At 42.9% G+C, this 21,857-nt stretch overlaps 1 protein-coding gene across 7 annotated transcripts; it reads left to right on the top strand.

Moving 5' to 3' along the window:
• Positions 1-897: 897 nt before the first annotated feature.
• On the top strand, positions 898-21,857 carry cacnb4a (calcium channel, voltage-dependent, beta 4a subunit). 7 transcript variants are annotated; one of them, XM_084688229.1, is made up of 15 exons: positions 898-960; positions 2,322-2,405; positions 7,166-7,237; positions 14,752-14,871; positions 15,412-15,534; positions 15,753-15,880; positions 16,400-16,476; positions 17,290-17,309; positions 17,757-17,837; positions 19,851-19,909; positions 20,128-20,237; positions 20,350-20,501; positions 20,831-20,926; positions 21,142-21,327; positions 21,594-21,857. In XM_084688229.1, the coding sequence occupies exons 1-15, from the start codon at positions 898-900 to the stop codon at positions 21,855-21,857; spliced, it is 1,635 nt and encodes a 544-aa protein (XP_084544355.1). The 7 variants fall into 7 exon arrangements, with proteins under 7 accessions (XP_084544355.1, XP_084544357.1, XP_084544356.1 ...); XM_084688231.1 differs by lacking the exon at positions 7,166-7,237 and having other exon boundaries at positions 16,400-16,446; XM_084688230.1 differs by lacking the exon at positions 7,166-7,237.

The following is a 21,857-nucleotide window of genomic DNA, read 5'->3' as shown; positions in this document are numbered from 1 at the left end:
ACTCAAGCTGAAAAAATAATTTCTTATCACCTTTCATCCACCCATACAGCTCTCAGCTCTCCCACAGTGAAGCCTTGACCAGAGATCAATGACGCATGGGTGGCCTAGCTGTCGCAGTAATCGTTACCTAGGAGACACAATGTTTTATTCATCAAGACTTTTTATGATTCTTGCTCTTGACTTTTTAGAAACTGCACTATACTTCTGCAGATAAATCCCAGTAGACGATTTCTGAAGCCACTACTGCAGGAAAAGGGTCAATGGCCTAGTCTTTAGGAGTTGATTGACAAACAAAGCTTAGACTGAAATGCTGATCCAATGCATCATTTTATTTTTTATTTTGCACTCTACTGCTAGACTTGGGCTCTAGGATAAAGGGGATTTGTGTGTAGAATGTGGGACACAAATGGACAGTCAAACCAGTCCATTTGTACACATAAGAGACTTAGACCCACACCGTAATTTCATAAATCTAATTAAATGTTGACTTGGCAGAAATGTCAATGACTGAAAGGAACAAAAAATGCAATCTAGCAATGTGTCTAAATTAATTCAAGATCTGAAGAAGACCACACTGAATTGGCTGTACAGAGAAAACGCGCACGGAGTGCACTCTGTCAATAATGGAGCGGTGGGGGAGTGTGCTACTGCGCGTGCACATCTGTAGCATACAGCGTCAGCAGCTGCACTGCCGCTGAACACGCGCTGATCCTGGTCCTATTTCAGTAGTAGCCTTCTATATATTTGTCAAAGGAGCAGTAGAGCAATTCTCTTTGTTTGTTTTACTGTGTGAAAACTAACGGTGCAAAACTGGAGCGAACGGTTCAATGCCCGCAGCAGTTGCAGTGGACTGGGACAGAGCGGCAGCCGCCCCCCTGGACAGATGAACTGGCCGAAATGTCCCGACACATATACACCCGTCACGGTGTTGGCGACGGACTACAAAAGCCTGTTTTTCAGGTAGGCAAAAGATCCGCAAATAACATATGTTATCTTCATCTTCTCGTCTCCTCTCTTCGAAATCGAACTCTAATCACTAATTCAATGCGCTTTAAACATACAGTATATATATGTAGAGATATGCAAGTGGGTCAAGGGTTCTAATCACGGTCGACTCTAGTTTCGTTTTAAATTTATAAAAAATTTATAAATATAATTCATATATAAATATACATATATATATACATAGATATTATTATATGTATTTTTAAACTAAAATTTGAAATTATATGTCCAATAAAAGTGTCATGATGTTGTTTGAACACAGGACACAGGTTACATTTTTGCCTATGGACAGTAGGCTTAAAATGTTCTCACCTCTGGTAATAAATGATGCTGGTCATTGGGAAACTGGGCTTTCAGTTGTATGGTTTGAAATAGGGTGCTTAATAATTCATCAGTTGAGCTGGTACTCATTTAAGAAAGGGAAAGCTGACCTAAATGTGCTGCTTTTCTAAAGTACAAGTGGAAAATCTGATCTGTTCATTCTGAAAACAGGACCATCGTTTTTATACACTTGACAAGACAAACTGATCGGACACATAGAATTTATTTTAATTCTCTCACTTGTGCGTGACATCCTAAATCCCCATGACAGCATTCCTGTGACAGCAGCAATGCCTCCATGACTTTATCCACCTAAGCACTGTGGGATGTTGATGGTGAAGGGTATGGATGGTTCAGACAAGGACACCCCTGGTGTTCCTCTGGTTTGAGGGAATTGTCTGTGACACGCTGCTATGCGGGGCCACAGATGTGATGTGCATGTGCGTGTATGGGTGAACATATATGTGTGTTTTTGTTTGTGTGTCACACTTGGACATCAGCTGCCCAATGATGCCCTCTTATAGGAGGGGGGAGGAAGAGAAACACCACTAACACAGGATAGGTGCTGTCTGAAAAGTCTCTTATTCAGGCAATGAATCATAACCACCACCTCAGTCTGTGGGCCAAGGTGCCCTTGTTTAGCTGCAGATTGTACTGTATGTGTGTGTATGTATTGTCCCCACAAGGATAGAAAACTAACCCAAAATTGACCTTGCAGAGACATTTTCTTGGGCCCAACCACTTCAAGTGCTATTTGTAGGGGGTTTTAAGGGCTTTAGGCTTAATGTTGGAAGTAGTGTTAGGGTTAGCATTTCATGAAAGGTTAACGTTAGGGTTAAGGGTAAGGGGTTAGGTACAACACAATTATGAGAGTTAATTGTCGATCCTCATTAGGATAACTAACCTGGTATGTGTGTATGTGTGTTGGTGGGGTGTCTGTGTGGGTACTTCTGTGTGTGTGTGTTATACGTATGTGTCCCCCCCCCCCCTCCCAGGGTAACAGAGGGACCTACTCCAGACGCAGCAGATTGAAGAGATCTGATGGCAGCACCACTTCCACCAGCTTCATCCTCAGACAAGTAAGAACATGATGTCCCCCTGGCCCAAATGAGAAGCTGTCATTAAGTCCTCTATGTTTATTAAAGGTTCAAAGCTCAGAAAACATCATAACATTCTGTTTGCTTCTATGACACATCAACAGCATACTGCTGTGGTAGCAGCAGCAATGATCTTAATTGAAACCTAAAAGGAAAATTAATTCAAACAATTCACTCAGCTACCACTGAATTATCTGTCAGTCATGTAAAATCCATGGAGAAGTGAACAGGGGGCTATCTGAGTAGTTCCGGCTGTACTCTCTTCGCCTCTAAGCAACCCTGTAACACATGCTAATGATATAGCATTATGTGTAAGATAATTATTCCATAAAAATGGAGGGGACCCTGTCTGAACTGTGACATCCCAACTAATGGGTTTCCAAGGAAACTGCAGCCAGGCTTTTCGACAACACTGGGACACCTGAATGTTATGTGCCATCTTTTGTGCATCTTTTTATTTATTTCACTGAACGTGTCTGTGTTAATAGATCAAAGCCTCTCAAATTAGGGCAGTATATTTGTTGGTCAATTCTAAGACCTTTTCCTTGTTTCCAACATTGCACAAACTGTTAGTTTGTTGATTATTTATGTAACAGTGCTACCATTGCTTTGACATATTTGCCACAACCCTGTATTAATAAAGATGTACAGTAGGTCACATCAAGAATGAGGGAATGTTTTGTGGAAATGGTTTGCAAACTGTATGTCAGGTTATTTCAGTTTTTGCCAGATGCCATGTTGTATCTAGTACACCATTCAACCAACACATTGTCATCAAAATGTTGATTTAGGACTAGAATATGGTTTAGCTTCCTGTTTGTTTATCCAGTGATTTTCCCTCATGATGCTTAGTAATTATGCAAGAGTCCCTGTGGGAAATCTATCTGCATGCAAAGCATTTATGACCCAGCGGGTTTAAAGAGGCTAAAGACACACAGGACACTTATTTATGCACACACTTACACAAATACACACATACACATGGACACACACCTCTACACACACTCACTCAAACACAACTCAAGGGTCATAATCAGTTTCACATCATCAGGTGGAGAGATGAGCAGAGTGCCTGCTGATTGAGCTCTTTGATTCCAGTTAGGTATCCATAGCAACAGTGCTAGTTCAAAATCAGGGGTTGAGCCCAGCTGTTTGATTGGCAGTCAAGTTCCCCTGGTCCTTTGACATATCTGATGTGACAACCCTTACTCTCCTCTATAAAACAGTGCAGAGGAAGTCTAAAGTGTAATCTGTAAAAAGTGTCAAGTGAATCTTTCCAGTGTGCGGATTTACTGGAGGTTTAGCTGAAGTACAGTATTAGGGGCAAGGAGGATGATCACAGAAACATATCAGAAACTGTCAGCCTTTATGGTTGACCATAAAAAGATTTCTATTCAGACTATTCTGTTCATCCGTGTTTATTTATTAGACTAGAGTCAACAACCCTCTCTCACTGCTACTGGAGCTGAAGAGCTGTTCCCTCCAGGAGGGCAGGAGATGAGCAGGAGAGAGAACGTGTTACCTGGTACAGGCTAATGAAGACAACAGAGGCGCGCATCACGCCACATGTGGTTGACTCTTGGACAGAAAAAGAAAATGCGTGAGGCATGAGAAGATGTTTTCTTTCCTCAGATGGTGTTTTGAGCCCACGTGGTTTATTCAATTCCAGTAGACAGATGTTCAGCGTTTTGATGAAACAAAAAACAACATCTTCAGTCAATTCTCAAGATGTAAAAACAGCACTGGAACTCAGCAGGGTTGATGCAAAGTGTTTTATTGGTTCTCAGGTAACAAAGATTGCCAATAGAACGTGAGCGTGATCCCGGGATCAGACTGAAGTTTTCTCTGGACAATTTAACTTATATAGTCTTCTCCCCATTGTATGTTAATATGGTACGATATTTTGTTGGTTTCGTAGACATTAGGTAATCTTACAAAGCGGATCCCTTGTCTCAGGGGATTCAAAACAGGTACTTCCCTACATAGACACTTCTTCCAATTAGGCTCTTTCTGACCTTGAACAGCCAGCTGTGTTAGGCTTCTGGGCGTAAGGCCACAAATATGTCTCATAAGTTACAGCTATGCATCCTGGTCCTTTATGAAAGCATACACATGCTCCTCTCCCCCACTCATCCTTTAATTATTTAAACCTTATATTTTGGGCTCCATGTCTCCTACCATTGTTTAGGGATAACAATAATCAGTCAACAGCTTTGCATCTGGTTTCCAATAATATAGCATGTACTACAAAGGTGATCACAAGTTTCATTGAATCCTTAATCATTAACCATCTTCATAATTACAACAGTATGGTGTTTTTTCCACAACAGTTTCTTCATGGGATATCTAGTCATCTAAACTGTCTTCTGCCTGTTTCCCTGAGCTCTATCTTGAGAGTCAGGGACTCAGACAGCTATTTGCTAGCTGGGCAGTTCTGTATTTCTGTAGAAACCATTGGATCCCTTAAGCTTTTCGCCAATGAATCCATGGCTTTCCTCCAGGCCTATTCAAGAAAAACTGAAAGTGTGCCAACTCTCAAAGAACAGCTTTAATTTAAACTCCTGAGGAAATTTACTATACTCAATTGTCTACTAGGTACTGTATTGTACGTATCATATTAGACATAGAGTCCTGGTGTCATTCTCATGTAGTTGACCTAGATGTGCTGCTTTTCTAAAGTACAAGTGGAAAATCTGATCTGTTCATTCTGAAAACAGGACCATCGTTTTTATACACTTGACAAGACAAACTGATTGGACACATAGAATTTATTTTAATTCTCTCACTTGTGCGTGGCTGACCTGGAAGAGACTTTGGCTGAGCAGTGACCATTTTAGACCCAAATATCATTAGGTTCCTAATTCATTTCTGGCGTTTCTAAGGTTAGTTTAAAGAAGAGAACAGAAAATATTTAGAAAAATTAAGTGAATTGGTGAAGTGAGTCTCAGTTGTGCAGCTGAAAAGCCATTGGCTGAGGGAAGATTTCTGAATCACAATTAATTGAACAAAGAAATCCAGTTAACCAGATTGTTTCTATGGGGAACAGAAGGGCTGATTTATATTGTTAATCCCTCCTATGTACAGTAGGTCACGTGACCGAACACCTAAGCAGCTAATTCATGAATCAGTGAATGGGACTTGGCCTCAGCACTCTCCACCACCTCATCACACATCAAGTACCATCCAGTCCCTCCAAACAGCACACTCCACCCACTCACACATCAAGTACCAGTCAGTCCCTCCAAACAGCAACCGCTCAATTTAGTGACCTCCCTCAATATGTGACCTTTTCCTCCACAAAGTCATATCTCCAAATCAGCTCTCTGTGATAAATGTCACACGGTAGGTCACACTGTCAGGTTAGATAGCTAGAAATACTGGGTTGAATGTCTAGACATGACCAACAGTATGTCCTATTTGTAGTGTTGGATTGGAATACAACAAACAATGCCTAGTTAGAAATGACTACTTATTATAATATCATATCCATATGTTATCTAAATAAACAAGGAGATAACAACAACAACAAAAAAGATCACACACAACCATCCAGAGATAACCCTGGTAGAGAGGCTGCCCGTTGGTGCCCCGGCTCAGGAAATCCACAAGGCTCTGTTTCCCCCTACTCTGCTGGCAGGGTTACAGAGCAAGCTCAGCTTCGAGTGGCCAAGCGCACCTGCAGTAAGTGTCCTCATCAGCAGGGGGCAATGTTGCTCTTCCATATCAGCATTTCTCGTATAGCGGTCAAAGATGCAGAGTTTCCAATTAAACGATTTCCCTTAATTAAAGTTCCAAATCCCTTTAATTAATGAATATGCACCACATTCCATCTCATTCCATCTAGTCATGAAGTAAAAGTGCGTCAAACAATGAAAGACAACGTAAATACAGTACATGGCTTGTGTGGGAATACGTAGAGGAAATGAAAATGTGTCATTATCTGTAAGGCTTTGAGTATCTGAGGCCAGGTTTTGATAAAGCCCCGTGACCCTGGTCTTTGCTGCATGGCCTTGGCTGCAGTGCAATCTGGAGACAGTTGCTTTATGGTCCCATGGTGTTCATGAAGATATTATAACATCCTTTGGGTATGCTGTGAGCAATGAGCATGAGTGATGTCACAGTGGAGAGGGTACTACAAGACGAGGGCTTGTCGTTAAATCTTAGTGTTTAGGTCAGTATCATAATGATCACATACACATACACGCCAACACACACTCCCGTTAGTAGAAAGAGAGAAAGTGAGAGCGAGAGAGCCAGAAAGAGATTTAGAGGCAGTTAAGCAAATTACATGAGACTAGCAGACAAATACATGTTGTCATTGGGTACCTCAGAGATGAAAAGAAAACGATGCTCTCAAGCTATAGACCCCGTCTCTCTCTCTTTCTCCCTCCCTCCCATCCCTTTCCTTATTCACCAGTGTCTAAGCGAACTGGAGCAGCCAGCAGCCAATCAGAAGGCTGCCTCCCTGCGTTGTCATCAGCCTCTGATTGAGGAAGGGATTCGCTCTCCTGCTCTGTATTTGGGAGGCAGATAAAATGCCAGGTCTGTGTAGCCTCCGGAGAGAACTAGGCTGCCTTGTGATGGAAAGGAACTCACTCTAGGCTCTGGGGCAATAACGTCCAACAGACACTGGGAAGGCAAAACACAGGAGGGCTCCACGTTCATGATTTATGTGGAGAGGGATTTTTAATCCCCCGGCGTTGATGCTCTGCTGCTCCATCATTCACTTTTAATTCATCAAGTGGTGCTTTCTGGAATATCAAACCTCCATGTACGATAATTTGTACCTACATGGATTTGAAGACTCGGAGGCGGTGAGTGAGGGGTTGTGGAGGGCAAGGGGGAAAAGCAGTTGTAGCTGTCTGTACCATGCTTTTTATTGTGACACTGTTAGATGCCTCTGGATTAATGCTTCTCCCTCCTGTGTAATTGTATTGACAAGTGCACTCTCACATTCACACACACACATACACACTCTAAGGATCGGGAGTAGGGGCATGGTATGTTTATGGTATTCTGTCTTTGGTTGGTTTGGGCTTTCTTGTGGGGAGTTTGGAGTGGGTGGGAGGATGGGGGGATGGGAAAGGAGAGGAAGAGACATGTGTCTTAGAGTTACCTGTTCTTCTTTTATCCCAAATGATACTGTTCTCTCTCTCCAAAGGCTGATGTTGTCTTATGCCACGGAAGAAAAACAGGCTAGAAAAAAACGTACATTCCATATCACTGAACATCCACTGATCTGGACAGTGCTCTTGATCATGTCTGTGTATGACTGATTAGCCAGTGAACATGCTGCAACTGAGTGGGTGCGCATGTATGTGTGTTTGTGTGTGCATGTGTATGTACAGTATGTGTGTGTATTGTGTGTGGGTGGGTGAGTGAGTATGTGTGTGTATATGGTTACTTGTATATGTGTTTTTTATGTGTGTGTGTGCGCATACTTGGCCAGTATAGCAGAGAACCAGCCATCCTTGGCTACTTAATGTATCATTATGTAGTTTCTTGTAACAGAGAGCTGCATTTGCTTTTGATTTAAAGGGACAGTACCTTACTAACTCTCTTTTGCATTCACAGTAAGGGGTTGTGTGACCCACTCCTATGGGTCACACAACCAATCTAATATGTGCTAATTTTATCTACTCCTAACTAATCTTATCTCATCTGCCATTGTTTCAAACAGAGTTGTAAAATTCCGAGGGCCATTTGTCTTGTATTCCAAGCACTGACAAGCTTCACTTTAGACACTGTGATTCTACAGCAGTCGGGTGTGTCTGACTGTGACAAACAGCCCTGTAGATCATGTCCATCACAGACATAAAAATGAATCCCTCTGAAGTGTCCGTGTACACACAGCCATGATTCTCTTCTGCTGTGGAGAAACCTAGATTTATACTGACGTGTGATGAGCATCAGCACCAGAAAGCTGTGTTTGAGTGCTGAGAGAAATGCTTACAAAGGCAATAACATGTAGGAGCTGTGTGGACAGAAGGAGGAGGAGGGAGCTGAACATGAACATACCTAGCTCTCTCTCTCTCTCTTCTCTCTCTCTCTCTCTCTCTCTCTCTCTCTCTCTCTCTCTCTCTCTCTCTCTCTCTCTCTCTCTCTCTCTCTCTCTCTCTCTCTCTCCCTTCCTCCAAGCCCCCTCTGTCCCTTCCAGTCCTCTCTTTCTTTCTTGTTATTTATTGGAAAAGGGGATATCAAAGATGATCTACCTGATCTTCATGATTGTGTATAGTTTCAGCATTTCATTATCATAGACAACTAGGTCTAATTTGGTCCTTTAGTTTGCCTTTAATACAAGAGACACTCGACTGAAGAGTTATACATTTGCACTGTAACAGATAACAAGAGGTGCTCTGCAAAGGCTAGACATGAGCTACGCTATTTATTACCAACTATATTTCTAGCTAACAAAAGCTTAATTGCTACCTCTCAATTATTTATGGACCCCAATCAGGTTTGGGCTGTTACCCCTTCAGCCAATGGCTCGCCAGCCCCATTGAACCTAACCAGTATGTGATGGAAATCATTGTTTTCTGCCACCTCCATGAAAGTGCTGCACAAGCTAAATGCGGTCCTTTGTGAGGGTGTGCAACCCAGTAGGGAGGTAGTGTTATTGAATCATTAATACAGCATCTCTACATTGTGGAGGGGGAGGTTCACTGCAAGGCAACAAGCCTTGTCAGCTTGATACCAAATCTAAAATCTCTACAGAGCAGAGTTAAATTAGACCAGTTGTTATACAAATGTCAAACAACGCCCGTTTCAAGTCCACAGATGGCAGTGCATTTTAGCTATTTAATACTTGTCTGTAGACAAACTGTCATACAGTACTAAGTGTTGAGACTGTATGGCAGTGTTAGTTTAGTTTAGTGCTGGCAGCTGCACTAACCTTCATTTTGGCATCCGATCAGCTCTTAGTGGCTCTACGTTATTATCAGCCCTTATCTCAGGCCACTGAGTGGCTGGCTTTACAGGAAGTGAAACTATGACCAGCAAGTGACCAGTTTGCGGAGACACAATGAACACACACTACATTATTTTTAGAAGTGATTTAATTTTCATTTGTTGGTTATAGGGAGTTAAATTAATGGTTGCATTGATGGTGATCAGGTAGGGAGTTTTACCGCACACCTTAAAATGTATCACAACATGATCAAAGGGCATCCAAAACCCTATTAGATTATAATATTGTGTACTTTAGATATCGTCCATCTAAATACCAGAGCATTTCCTTCCAGTTTGCTCAGGAAGATGCTAGCCTGTTTGTCTTTGAGACAGTGATGAAATGATGTCATCTGTTGTGGTGCCTGGAGAGCCAGGACAGGAAACATGATGACATTTTTCATTGAAGGGGAGACAGGAGCCAGGCTGTGGTTGGCTGGAGTGTGTACAAGCACTGCAACTTGACTCTGAGAACGCCTCACACAGTGCGACGTACAGTTTGATGGATGAATCAAACCATCCCTGCCCACTCAGCAGAACTGTTGTTTACGACAGTAACACACATCTTTTTGTGAAGAAAAAAACCCGACATATTCTGACATTTCACTTACCATTTACACAACGCCCGTCCTTTTGGAAATCAAGCGAGATTAATCATGGCAGTGTGATGCACAGAGATACTTGACCATTCAAAAGAAACAACGTTGAACTCAATATCTTGCTACTGACTGGATCAGATTGGTCATGGGGGCAGGGGGATTTGGGGTGCAGTTGTGAGGGTCGCTTGAGTGCTACTAGGCGTCTGGGGCGATAAGACCCGAGTGTGGTGTGATGGACACTGGCCTGGGCCCCTGACACACTCAGATAACAGACCTACTAGTGACCCAGTCAGTGTGTTAGTGGGAACATGGATTGTGGAGTTGGTTGAAGTGTGTCTGTGTGTCTGTGTGTCTGTGTGTCTGTGTGTCTGTGTGTGTGCTTGTGTCATGGGATGAAGTTTTGTGATAGTAGTAGATAGTGGTGGCCTTGTGCCCATTGTTGTCACTTAAGGATTTTTTTTCAATAAGTGTTGCATGCCTTAGACCCACCCCACTCTGTGCAGCTGTGCAGAAGAGTTCATGATATCACATTTGTTGCTCTAAATTAAGTTTCACTGCTCTTTGTTTTGAGGTGAATATCCTGACAAACAACAGAATACTTGTGTTTCTGAGCTAAAGGCCAGGTATGAGATTAATGGGCCAACATAGTTTTGAAGGTTAAAATCCAGACTGTTTTCCTAACAATACTATCCTTTTACTTTATTATACTTTTCCTTTTAGTAAAAACAATTGTTTGTATTGTAACACATCTTTGCTGCAGGATGATAGAGGACCATTTTTGAATTTTCTAGTGTATTACTGTAATATTGTCCACTATAAATGAACAAATGCCACTATTTACAGTGGTGTGATCACACAAATGCTTTTAAAGGTATTGTAGTCTCATTGTAGAGAAGTTGAAGACCTATCACACCGGAGGATGCAGTGATGCAGAGGATCTGTTCCTCTGTGAAAGTGGGTCTGGATTCTAACTGGATGAGAAGGCATGGCACAGGGAAACAGTGCTCCATGAAAATAACTGGTTGTATCGGGCAGAATGTAAAGCAATATATCATGCCTTGGTCTTCTTGTCATGCAGCCCTTTGTAAGCATGTTTCTCTGCTCCCGTGAGCCTATGCACCATGTATACGTGTGTGTGAATGGAGTTGGCCATGATATGTGCACGTTGATGTGTTCTCGTGTGGCCCTTTGTGCTCAGGTGAAGCCTCAGGCTAATTTCTCGGAGAAATAAATCAACATCAACCATCGTCAAATCTCCATGCCATTTCCTTGAAGTTACATTTTGCAAATACGGCCACGCATGTTCGATGGAATGGCCCCCGGCCCTCTGTTCATGGCATGTTCTGCAGAAAGGACCAGTTGGCAGCACCCTTGGGGCGACTGTGCCATCATCTGTTGGGTAAACATTTGTGCTGAGGCTCCATGTTCCTCAAGCCTGCCTTTTCTTAGTAGGGCTGCGTCTGCTGTACTGGGAGTGCAGACCAGCTGGCTGTGATACTGCTAATGTGCTTCATACAAGAGTGATACCATACACTGTCTGACAGAGCAGTTAGGAAACACTGTTGTGTGTAAACCTCTACTTACACGCTAAGAAAAAAAAAAGGTCTGCCAAGTACAGGCTGTGTAAATGAATGATGACAATTAATTAAAGGCTGGTCATTCATCAATCATTTCCGACTATTATATTAAAAGCCCGTTTGGTGGTCCTATTATCTTACAAAAGCATTTTGGATAGTCGACAAATGGAAGGAATGTACTAGTCAGCTTGAGCCATTTAATCCGTTTCTTGTCTTTGTGTGGTTTTCAGTGTGATGGCAGTGCTGTGGCCAAGCTTGCCATGTGTGTAGTCACCGGTGATACATATGTCTCCATGGTCTTCACGCTTCAACAGCTGAGAGCTAGGGAGAGGCATGTGGGGTCTCGAGTCATCCCTTGGCCAGAGAGAGAATCGAGAGAGAGATAGAGAGAGGTAGAGAGAAAGAAAGGAAGAGGGAGAGGGAATTGTAGAATTGGGAGGCAGGGATAGACAGAAAGAAAGGAACGTGTACCGTCATTCAAATGGACAAATGCATGTTCAATCATGTTCATTCAAATGGACAAATACCTCATAAAATCTCAGCATTTGCTTTGCATTCACAATATTTCAAGACTCATTGAATTCACTTTTCCATTTGTTGCTCATATATATGTAAACGTATGTATGAAGTGCCTGTAATTCTTTGTTGATTATCACTTATCAATGATCACTCCATTGTTTGGAGAAATGAAGACCCTGAATCAATCGGCAGGCAGAATCCCAAAGAAGATGGCAACAGTGTCAATGATCTATGTAAGTCAGGAATAAAAAACAGGTAGAGAGAGAAAGAAAGAGGTGGACAGAAAGAGACAAAGAGAGCAGAGTAAAGAAACTGAGTGAGAGAGAGAGAGAGAGTGCAGGTTGTAGTCAGAGGGATGATGTATCAGACAGAATATTGACGTCAGCAGGAGTAGAGATGGGGGCTCTCATCAATCAGTCCTTGTGTGACTGCTGAACAGGTCAGGTCAGAGGGTACAGGTGGTGGAGGAGTCTCTGACATCAAAACAAGGCAACTTTATTGAAAGCTGAACTGCCACTCATACATGTTCAGATGTTTAACGTTCTTCAAATTTATCAGAACGGATTTGGTAAAAGTCCTCTATCTGTAATGTCCACCTGTCTTTTCCATTTATTTGCAGAGTAAAATATTTCATGCAGAGAGCACTTCTGAACTAATTGAAATGATGGGAATGGAAATGGGAAAAGCAAAGTTCACAAACGGTCTAATAGTTCAAAGCAGTTGAGAATGTATTTGGAACCTGGTCTTCTTTCTCCATCTCCAGTCAGGAGTAACAGACGTCAGGAAGTAGACTTATCCACCTTGCCAGGCACCACCTAGACAGCTATTGGTTGGTGGCATCAGAAGGTTAGCCGCTGCATGCTGAGGATGTGATGAGATCGTCACCGCTAATGTCTCTCAGCACCTTCGTCAAGGGGCTCGAAATAGAGTCCCTCCCCCCCAGCCCCCCCACCTCCCTCCCCCACCCCCCACTACCCGGATTCCACCCCCTCACTGCAGCCTCAGTTTGCTGCTGCTGCCGCTGGCATCTGGGCATCTGGGCATTACTGAGCTGTGGTGGTGGCGGTGGTGCCTCACCGAATCTCTCCGAAACTCTGAAATTCTGGAGAATCTTTTGTCTACACTTCCATCCTTCCGTCCATTCTGTCTCATTCTATCTCTCTGTGTCTTGTATTTTTTCTCTCACAGATCACTTTGTTATCTCTGTCTCTCTCTCTCTCTCTCTCTCTCTCTCTCTCTCTCTCTCTCTCTCTCTCTCTCTCTGTCTCTCTCTCTCTCTCTCTCTCTCTCTCTCTCTCTCTCTTTCTCTCTCTGGCTGGCTTTCTCTCTCTCTCCCTTTTTCTCTGTGAGTGGGTGTTGTACTGGTTCTGTTTCCCAGCAGCCACTGACTCGTGGCTAATAAGGGATAGTGTTGGGGGCTTGGTTGCTGGAGGGTAGGGGGGCAGCTCCTCTGATAGTAATGACATGAGACCCGCTCTGCCTGAAGGGGGGAGAGGGAGGGGAGTGCCAGTGGAGCACACAAAGACCAGTACACACTTTCTGGGGGGCCTTGGACACAATAATGCCTTGGTTTCTACTGTAATGTAATAGCGGATGCCTCAATTACAATCAAATTCCTACAATATGAGCCTGTTTAAGGTGAGCCCCGGAGATAGTCGTAATTTCCCTTGGATTATTCATATTTTCCCCATTTAAATTTTCGAGAACAGTAGTGTGATTAATATATCTGGAAGCTTCTAAGACAGAATAGCGAATTTGCTAAATGGAGGTCTGCAATCCTATTATTATAGGTTCAAGAGCCGCAAGGTTAATCAGGCCTATTGCGCTTTGTGCACAACCTTTTGATTTCAGGTTCAAAGCTTTATTCTCAGGTCCTCTTTCTTGAAAACAGTGCTCTGTTTGATATGAGATGAGATCCTTTTGCTAACCCTTTGCTAAGGCCAACACTTGGTCTTAGATGTGTTGCTGTGTGGTGAGAAGAGTCCTTCTCTTACTTGCCAGTGGAGCCCAATACACCTGCCTAGGGCTCTTCGTCTTTGCTCCTCTCATCATGTTGTATTGACCCAGCCTCTGTTTAGTCACACTCTGCAGTCTAAATGTATGTGTGTGCTTGTGTGTGAGTTAATGCGCTTTCCAATTTGATCACTTCAACTAGATTTCCCTTTTCGGCATGCTACAAAAAAGCCTCTCTGTATTTGGGAGCCCTGTCGCCACGCCGGCTTGTCAGCTTTAATTACACTCTCTTTGATCTTGTCAGGAGAGGCGGACAGCCATCTTTGCGCCTCCCCTCCACGCCCCCGCCACACACCTGGACCACTACCACAACTCACTCACTCACGCATGCACGCACACATGCACTCACTCACACATTCACTTATTCACTCACTCACACATTCATTCACTCACTCACTCACTCACTCATTTACTCATTCTCTCACAGACTCACGCAATTCCTAACTTGTGTACTATCGTATTCACTCACTACCAATATCTCCAGACATGCACTATTTGTAGTGTTCTAACTACCTACTGTAAGCATAGGCTTTATGGTTCTACTGGGAATTCTACCATTTCTATGGACTGTTGTGTGTTGGGTGTTATAGGCCTACGTGTTACGGTATACTGTAAATTGTACCTTGTGTCTAATGTTTACCCTTGCCTGTTGACTAACAGCCTGTGCTCCTGCAGGGTTCAGCTGATTCCTACACTAGCCGACCATCTGACTCAGATGTGTCTCTGGAGGAGGAGCGGGAAAGCGGCCGGCAGGAGAAGGAGCAGCAGGCGGCGGTGCAGCTGGAGAGGGCTAAGGTGAGCTCCAACACTGTGCCTTACATTTACATTTAGTCATTTAGCAGATGCTCTTATCCAGAGCGACTTACTGTGCCTTACATTTACATTTAGTCATTTATCAGATGCTCTTATCCAGAGCGACTTACAGTAGTGCGACTTACAGTAGAACCATAAAGTACAGGGACATTTCCCCTGTGGCAAGTAAGGTGAAGTGCCTTGCCCAAGGACACAACATCATTTGTTACAGCCGAGAATAGAACCGGCAACTTTCTGATTACTAGCTGATTCCCTAGCCGCTCAGCCACCTGACTCACCTCTGCTGACTTACATCTGCTGCAGCTTGGCCCTCGGAGGGTCAAACACATCGTACTCGGGACAGCTCACGCCATGCACCCACATTCTAACCCATTTATAACAAGGAAAACTTCAACTGGCCCCCTGAAGTCACTACGCCCCTATTCAGCATTGCTCATGATTAGGCTTGACATCATACATCCGTTACTTCGACACGTGGTGTAGTTCAGAATGTGTTGTGCCTCCAATGCTGTGCTTGCCCAGGCCAAGGCAGTGGCCTTCGCTGTGAAGACGAACGTCAGCTACTGTGGAGCCCTGGATGAGGACGTCCCGGTGGCTGGGACAGCCATCTCCTTTGATGCCAAGGACTTCTTGCACATCAAAGAGGTACCGAGTGCTGCACTCTTCCAACAACAAACGACATGCTGCTTTCAAGCGATTCGTTTGTGGGGGGGTTTCAACTGTCTCCGAGTGTGGTTTTACTTTTTGTTTTTCACCTTCGTTGCTTTGTACTTTTGAAAATATTGTCATTCACTGTGTTTTGATACCTATTGTGTAAATTGTTCAGGTACGGTATGTATCTTTTCGGTCTTGTTTGCTTCCAGAAGTACAGCAATGACTGGTGGATCGGTCGCCTGGTGAAGGAGGGCTGTGACACCGGCTTCATCCCCAGCCCTCTCAAACTAGAGAACATCCGTCTCCAGCAGGAGCAGAAGCGAGGACGTTTCCACGGGTACGTGGAAAGCATGGGGGCAGAGGCACGATGGAAGGGGTAAGGTAGAAAGTGTGTGTCTGTGTGGGGGGGGGGGGGCGAACCGAGACTGCGGCAGCTTTTTGTTAGTATTTGTTAGTAAGCTCTGCATTAACTCTGTGCTGCATACTTCAAAAGACAATGGGTCCGGATTGGCCTCTTGTTGGTGAGGATTTGACCAGTTGTGGTAAAAGTGGGTATGACGTCTTCTCGAATACATCGAAACTAACCTCTCCAAGAACACCGCTCATGAGTTAAACAAGCATCGCCACAGCATATTTATTGCAGCCGTTTGTAATCCCTGGTCAATCTATGCCGCTAACAAGAAGCAACCTGCACTTCTTATGTCAATCATGTTTCATTGTTGGGTAAATATATCCTGATTAACATGAATGCAGAGCTCTTTGTGACCTCTCCAAGCAGCAGGCTGGGGTGTGATTGATGACATTGTCTGTGCTCCACATTCACACTGCCTTTTGTTATGGTTTTGTGCCTCTGCAGTAAGTCCAGTGGGAATTCCTCCTCCAGTCTAGGAGACATGGTCTCAGGCTCATTCAAACCCAACCCCACCTCTGCAGGTGAGCCCTGGCACTGCGCCAGCCTGTAGATCAAGACAACTTATTTGTGAATCATCTGATTGAAGTTGGAATCGTCTATTTGAAGAACAGAATTCAGGGGGTGAATTTCCCTCTCTGGGCCATTTCCCAGACATGCATTAAGCATAATCTCTTACGATTAAAAACCCTAAAGGAGGCTCTGCGTTTGTCCATTCAGGATGATGTTTGATATCTGTGCAGGGAACTGTCCAAAAAGATGTCTGTAAATCCTAATACTGTGACGAGATAGTTTGTCTGGTGTGAATAATTCTGTCCTCATTTCAAAAAAAAAAATCTTTGTGTATAAAAAATGGCATCTATCGAAAAAACCTCAGGTCTTTCAATGGCTAACCCTGCAAAGGAAGGTTTGGAATAGATACAAATAAATCAAGTATTTTTAACCACTAGTGTTAATACAATGTATAGGCCTACTGTACATACATTTTATTTGATACTTCATTTATTTGTGGATATCTGTCTCCCCTTGACTATTTAAAAGGTTGTGTTTTGTAAATACCTTGTTCAGTAGCATGATTGTAGCTTGCTATTAGACACTACATAATTTTTTAAGCCATAAAACCGTAATCAATAACAAGGTCTTGTGTGCATATAATGTGGTGTCAGCGGAGTCTAATAAGGTTAGCAACCCTATCAATTTCCAAGTTGATAGCAGAATTAATTTTGACTCATACTGGTCAAGCAAGACACATGTCAAAATGCGTATATGCTGCTTTATAATAGGATGCATTTTCTTCGTTTAAAATATATTGATTGGATATTTTTTCTTTTTTCCAGGAAAACAAAAGCAGAAAGTGGTGAGTGTGTCTGTTCATTAATTTGATTAGTATACTAAAGTCAATTTATTTTGAAAAAGGCTGGCAAGTCTGCCTTCATATACAGATTTGTACTTGTAACTATATCTGTTATTTACAGATGTATTAAGAGTCACTTTGATACCATATACTCTTATGGGGGCAGTTAAACAGTTTGAGAGACCCAAACATTAATGGCTACATTGTAAAAAATCTCACCTATAACCAAGATGTGTGTGCTATTTTACAGTTAAACTTTTTTTTAGATCAATGTTTGTGTCTAAACACCCTGGCAGAAACGTTTAAAGCAGCAGACTGAATTCCTGCTGCTTGATAGCAATGGATATACTGTACTTGTATACAATGTGCGCATGTGTGTGTATGTGCGTGTGTTGGTGTGTGTGTGTGCGTGTATGTGTGTGGTTGTATATGTGTTTGTGTCTTTTCCAGGCAGAGAACATCCCTCCCTATGACGTGGTGCCCTCCATGAGACCAGTGGTCTTAGTAGGACCGTCCCTCAAGGGATATGAGGTAGGTCACTGCCCCCATCTCAAACCCTGTGACTCAGACAGACTCCTTTAAGGTTCCTTCAAGACCCAATGGAATGAAGTGTCATACAATCTCCTCACTTGTTTCTTTGTAGTTATTTTTGGGTGATGATTTTGATGTCAAAACTCATTTTAGAGCAACTGTGACTTTTGATGGTATGCCATGCCCTCGAGGGACAATTACGGGATTCTCCAGTTGAATCAGCACCGAGAATATTCTCATGGTGGTTGGCTGAGGGGAAATAGGTAAAGATGTAAAGACATCACCTTGAACATGAACCCGTTTTTGCAGACCAACTAACTCACGTTACATCATTTAAGGCGTGTGCCTAACAGCAGCACTGCATAACCCAGCCAGCCAGCGCTAACTAGTGATGGGGTGTATTGTCAGCTGAGCAGGGCAGGAATGGGGTAAAGTGGGGGGAGCCAGAGTCATCACAGAATCCTCATCTCCTCTCTGTGTTGCCGTGGTAACAACCTTCTGGGTAAAACGCGTCAGTATCAAAAGTGGAGCACGGTTTGAAATTAGAAACAGAAAATACACTGCAGTAGCTATACATTACATGGTCACATAACATGTTCATATGATCTGTTCGTTTGAAAAAGCCATTTCGTTGTTGGAATTGGAAGAGTTTGCTCTATGATTTTAATCAATGGATTTGTAAGTAGTTGGTAGCACTGTTGTTGTCTTTTACAATGTTCTATGGAAAAAAAGTGAAGAACCTAAATATGTTTTACATCTAGTATTAGTTCTCATGGTAACACAGCTAGCCCTATCTTTGTGTGTGACAGTGTAAAATCTGGGGAAACAAAATGTTTTTTGGAAGAAAGAGACAAGATATTTTGACTGAATAATGATGCAGAGGAAGGCCTGCAATATGTACACACATTTAATACATGTTAAGGTCAAGACAATGTTGAATCTTGTATGTTTGGTGTGAAATTGCAGCCTAAGTTTCTTCTCAGTAGCCGTTTGGTGGAAAATGGTCCATGACACGACTACTGTGTACAGGGTTCTGCTGTCACTCAATGTTACAGTCAAAAGAAGCAAGTGCATGCAACAGCATCAGGCAGATACACTCATAGACTCAATCCAACTATTGTATACATATATACAATTATTTTTATTGGATTTCACATAAATGTATACATGATGACACAATAATAACTGACAATTTTGCATTAAAGCTGGTCATGTGATAATTCACACCGATGAACAATCCAACTATTGTAAATCAAATCTGGAAAGCATTCATTTAGCAGACACTTCTATCCAAAGCGACTTTCAAGGGAGTTATTCGACCTGCAACCTCGTGATCTGTAGTTACTGCTCTACCTCTGTATTTCCATCCCCAGCTGGATAGAGAGTGTGTTGCTGTGAAGTACGTAATGTACAGTCCCATTCGTTTCCTTTGTCAACATAACAATGTTATGTTGCTTATTATGTTGGTAGAATGTTATTAGAACAAAATTCCTTCATGAGAGTTGACTTCTATTATTCTCATGAGTTCTAAATCATTTTCTACTTGAGTTTTATTTTCGACCAAAGTTTCACCGGGGACTCTCTGCCAATGATAGCCTCAAATCATCACCTTTGCGCTGGTCTTTATGACACCTGTCATTGTAGGCCTTAATAATCTTGTTAAATGTAACCCTTAATTCTGGAGTGAAGTGGAGAGGAACCATTAGCTCTGCGAAGTGTGTTATTCATCCTGGCAGGACTCTGAAAACAGAATCGGTCCCTTCTTAATTGTGGAAGGGAAACAAGAAATAATTGGGGACAGTGATGGCTGGGGCAAGTAGGGACAGGCGATTGCTAGGTAGCCTGTGTTTCTTTCAATGCTTTATGTCTTACTCCTATCATTGATACCATCTTTACCAAATCATGCTGAAGTTGTTCCTTTCTGCCTGTTTCTTATATTTTCTCTCTTATCTGATCTCGTATTGGTCTGCCTCTCCCCTCTCCCCACCGGTTCTACCTGGGCTATATATGCAGGTGACTGACATGATGCAGAAAGCACTATTTGACTTCCTGAAGCACAGGTTTGATGGCAGGTAAGGAGCTGGGAGTTCACTCTCTTAGATTATGCATATATATTGTGTAAACTCTGCAGTATCATATCCCTGTATACAATCTCACCATACAACCAAAAGGCTCACAGCTCATAAAATAATTCCACTGCCCCAGTTAGCACAGGCTTTATATAAAACATAGTGCTATCTAAATTGACTGTTCCAAATAAAGTTTCTCAACTTATGTTTTTCCATGTCAGGATATCCATCACAAGGGTGACAGCAGACATATCTCTGGCTAAGAGGTCAGTCCTAAACAACCCCAGCAAGAGGGCCATCATAGAGAGGTCCAACACCAGGTCCAGTCTAGGTAAAACAAGGATGGCTTTGTTTCGTCAATGAAATGCTCAACATACATACCTGTCTTTCATATCTGTCTTTTATGAAAAGAATGGACAGCGTTTGTCATTTCTTTCCAACAGCGGAGGTACAGAGTGAGATTGAGAGGATCTTTGAGTTGGCCAGGTCCTTACAGTTAGTGGTGTTGGATGCTGACACAATCAACCACCCTGCTCAGCTGATAAAGACCTCATTAGCCCCTATCATTGTCCATGTTAAAGTGTCCTCCCCTAAGGTAACTCACAGACTACAATTTGAGGTTGTACTGTTTTCTGGTTGGCCGTGAGTCAAGGTTGCTGCCCTCTTCTGGTTAAAACTTTACATTTGTTTTATTAGTGGTCTGTGGAATATAGTTCAAAATCTAAAACAGGCAAAAGGCCCTTGTACTGTATTGTAATAATTTAAATAGAGGGAAGAGTACCTCTTGTTTTGCATAACATTGAAATGTTTACATAATTTTTTTTTATATTTTCTTAAATAGTATTATAACGTGCTTTATGGAAAACAGAAAATGATTTTGTAGGATGGTGGTGAAATAACCTCTGGTCTGTTCGTGTTCTTCAGGTCCTGCAGCGGCTGATTAAATCAAGGGGGAAATCCCAGAGTAAACACTTGAACGTGCAGCTTGTAGCAGCAGACAAGCTAGCACAGTGCCCTCCCGTAAGCATCTTATCAACCCTAACAAATGGCACACTGTCTTCCTAACTACTATATAAGTAGCAGAAAGAAAAAGTATTCAAACATTACGAACGTTACTCAAGTTACCTGTTTTCTACCGTTTTCTACCGTTTCCTACAATCTGCATCGTACTCATCCCTCCTATCTCCTTTCTTATCCTGTTTGAAGCTACATTCTCTCATGTCTCTCCCAATCAGGAAATGTTTGACATCATCTTGGATGAGAACCAGCTGGAAGATGCATGCGAGCACCTGGCAGAGTACCTTGAGGCCTATTGGCGTGCCACCCACACCTCCCTCAGCACACCCCTTAACCCCCTGTTGGGACGTAACCTGGGCTCCACTGCCCTCTCCCCATACCCCACTGCCATATCTGGTCTACAGGTAAACCAACCTACACATTGAGACTATTGTGGGTGTTACAAACATCTCTGTCATTACTACCGTGTGTGCAATATGATCACACTCTAAAGAGTAAAAACGATTTCATTCAAATAAATGAAATGGTGTATTAATAGATGAGTATCCTCCTTTTACAGGCTTCCCATCCACTGTGGTTATGCTTAACACAGCCTAATGTGCTCAAATGAACACATACAGTACGATCAGGGGACTGAGATCTATGTGTCTATCTGTCCTCCCATGCACAGGGCCAAAAAAACAGGAACAGCAATCACACACAAGAAGACCACACACCCATCGAAAGGCGCAGTCTGATGCCGTCAGATGAGAACTACCACAATGAGCGGACACGCAAGAGCTGCAACCGGCTGTCCTCTGGGTCCATGCCGAGCCGAGACCACTACCCCCTAGAGGAGGAGGACTACCAAGACCCTTACCAGGACTCCTATAAACCTCACCGCAATAGGGGCTCCCCTGGGGGCTACAGTCAAGACTCCAGACACAGGCTTTGA

This window comes from Hypomesus nipponensis, chromosome 23 (genome assembly GCF_054491055.1).
Source record: "Hypomesus nipponensis isolate SF chromosome 23, ASM5449105v1, whole genome shotgun sequence".
Lineage (NCBI taxonomy): Eukaryota > Metazoa > Chordata > Actinopteri > Osmeriformes > Osmeridae > Hypomesus > Hypomesus nipponensis.
Note: the sequence above shows the minus strand (reverse complement) of the source record. Positions and strands in the feature narration are given on the sequence as shown.

Coding starts and splice junctions, on each gene's coding strand:
- cacnb4a (XM_084688229.1), top strand. CDS start 898: ATGTCCCGACACATATACACCCGTCACGGTGTTGGCGACGGACTACAA. Junction 2,406..7,165: donor CCAGCTTCATCCTCAGACAA/GTAAGAACATGA, acceptor TAATTCATCAAG/TGGTGCTTTCTGGAATATCA. Junction 16,477..17,289: donor ACCCAACCCCACCTCTGCAG/GTGAGCCCTGGC, acceptor TCTTTTTTCCAG/GAAAACAAAAGCAGAAAGTG.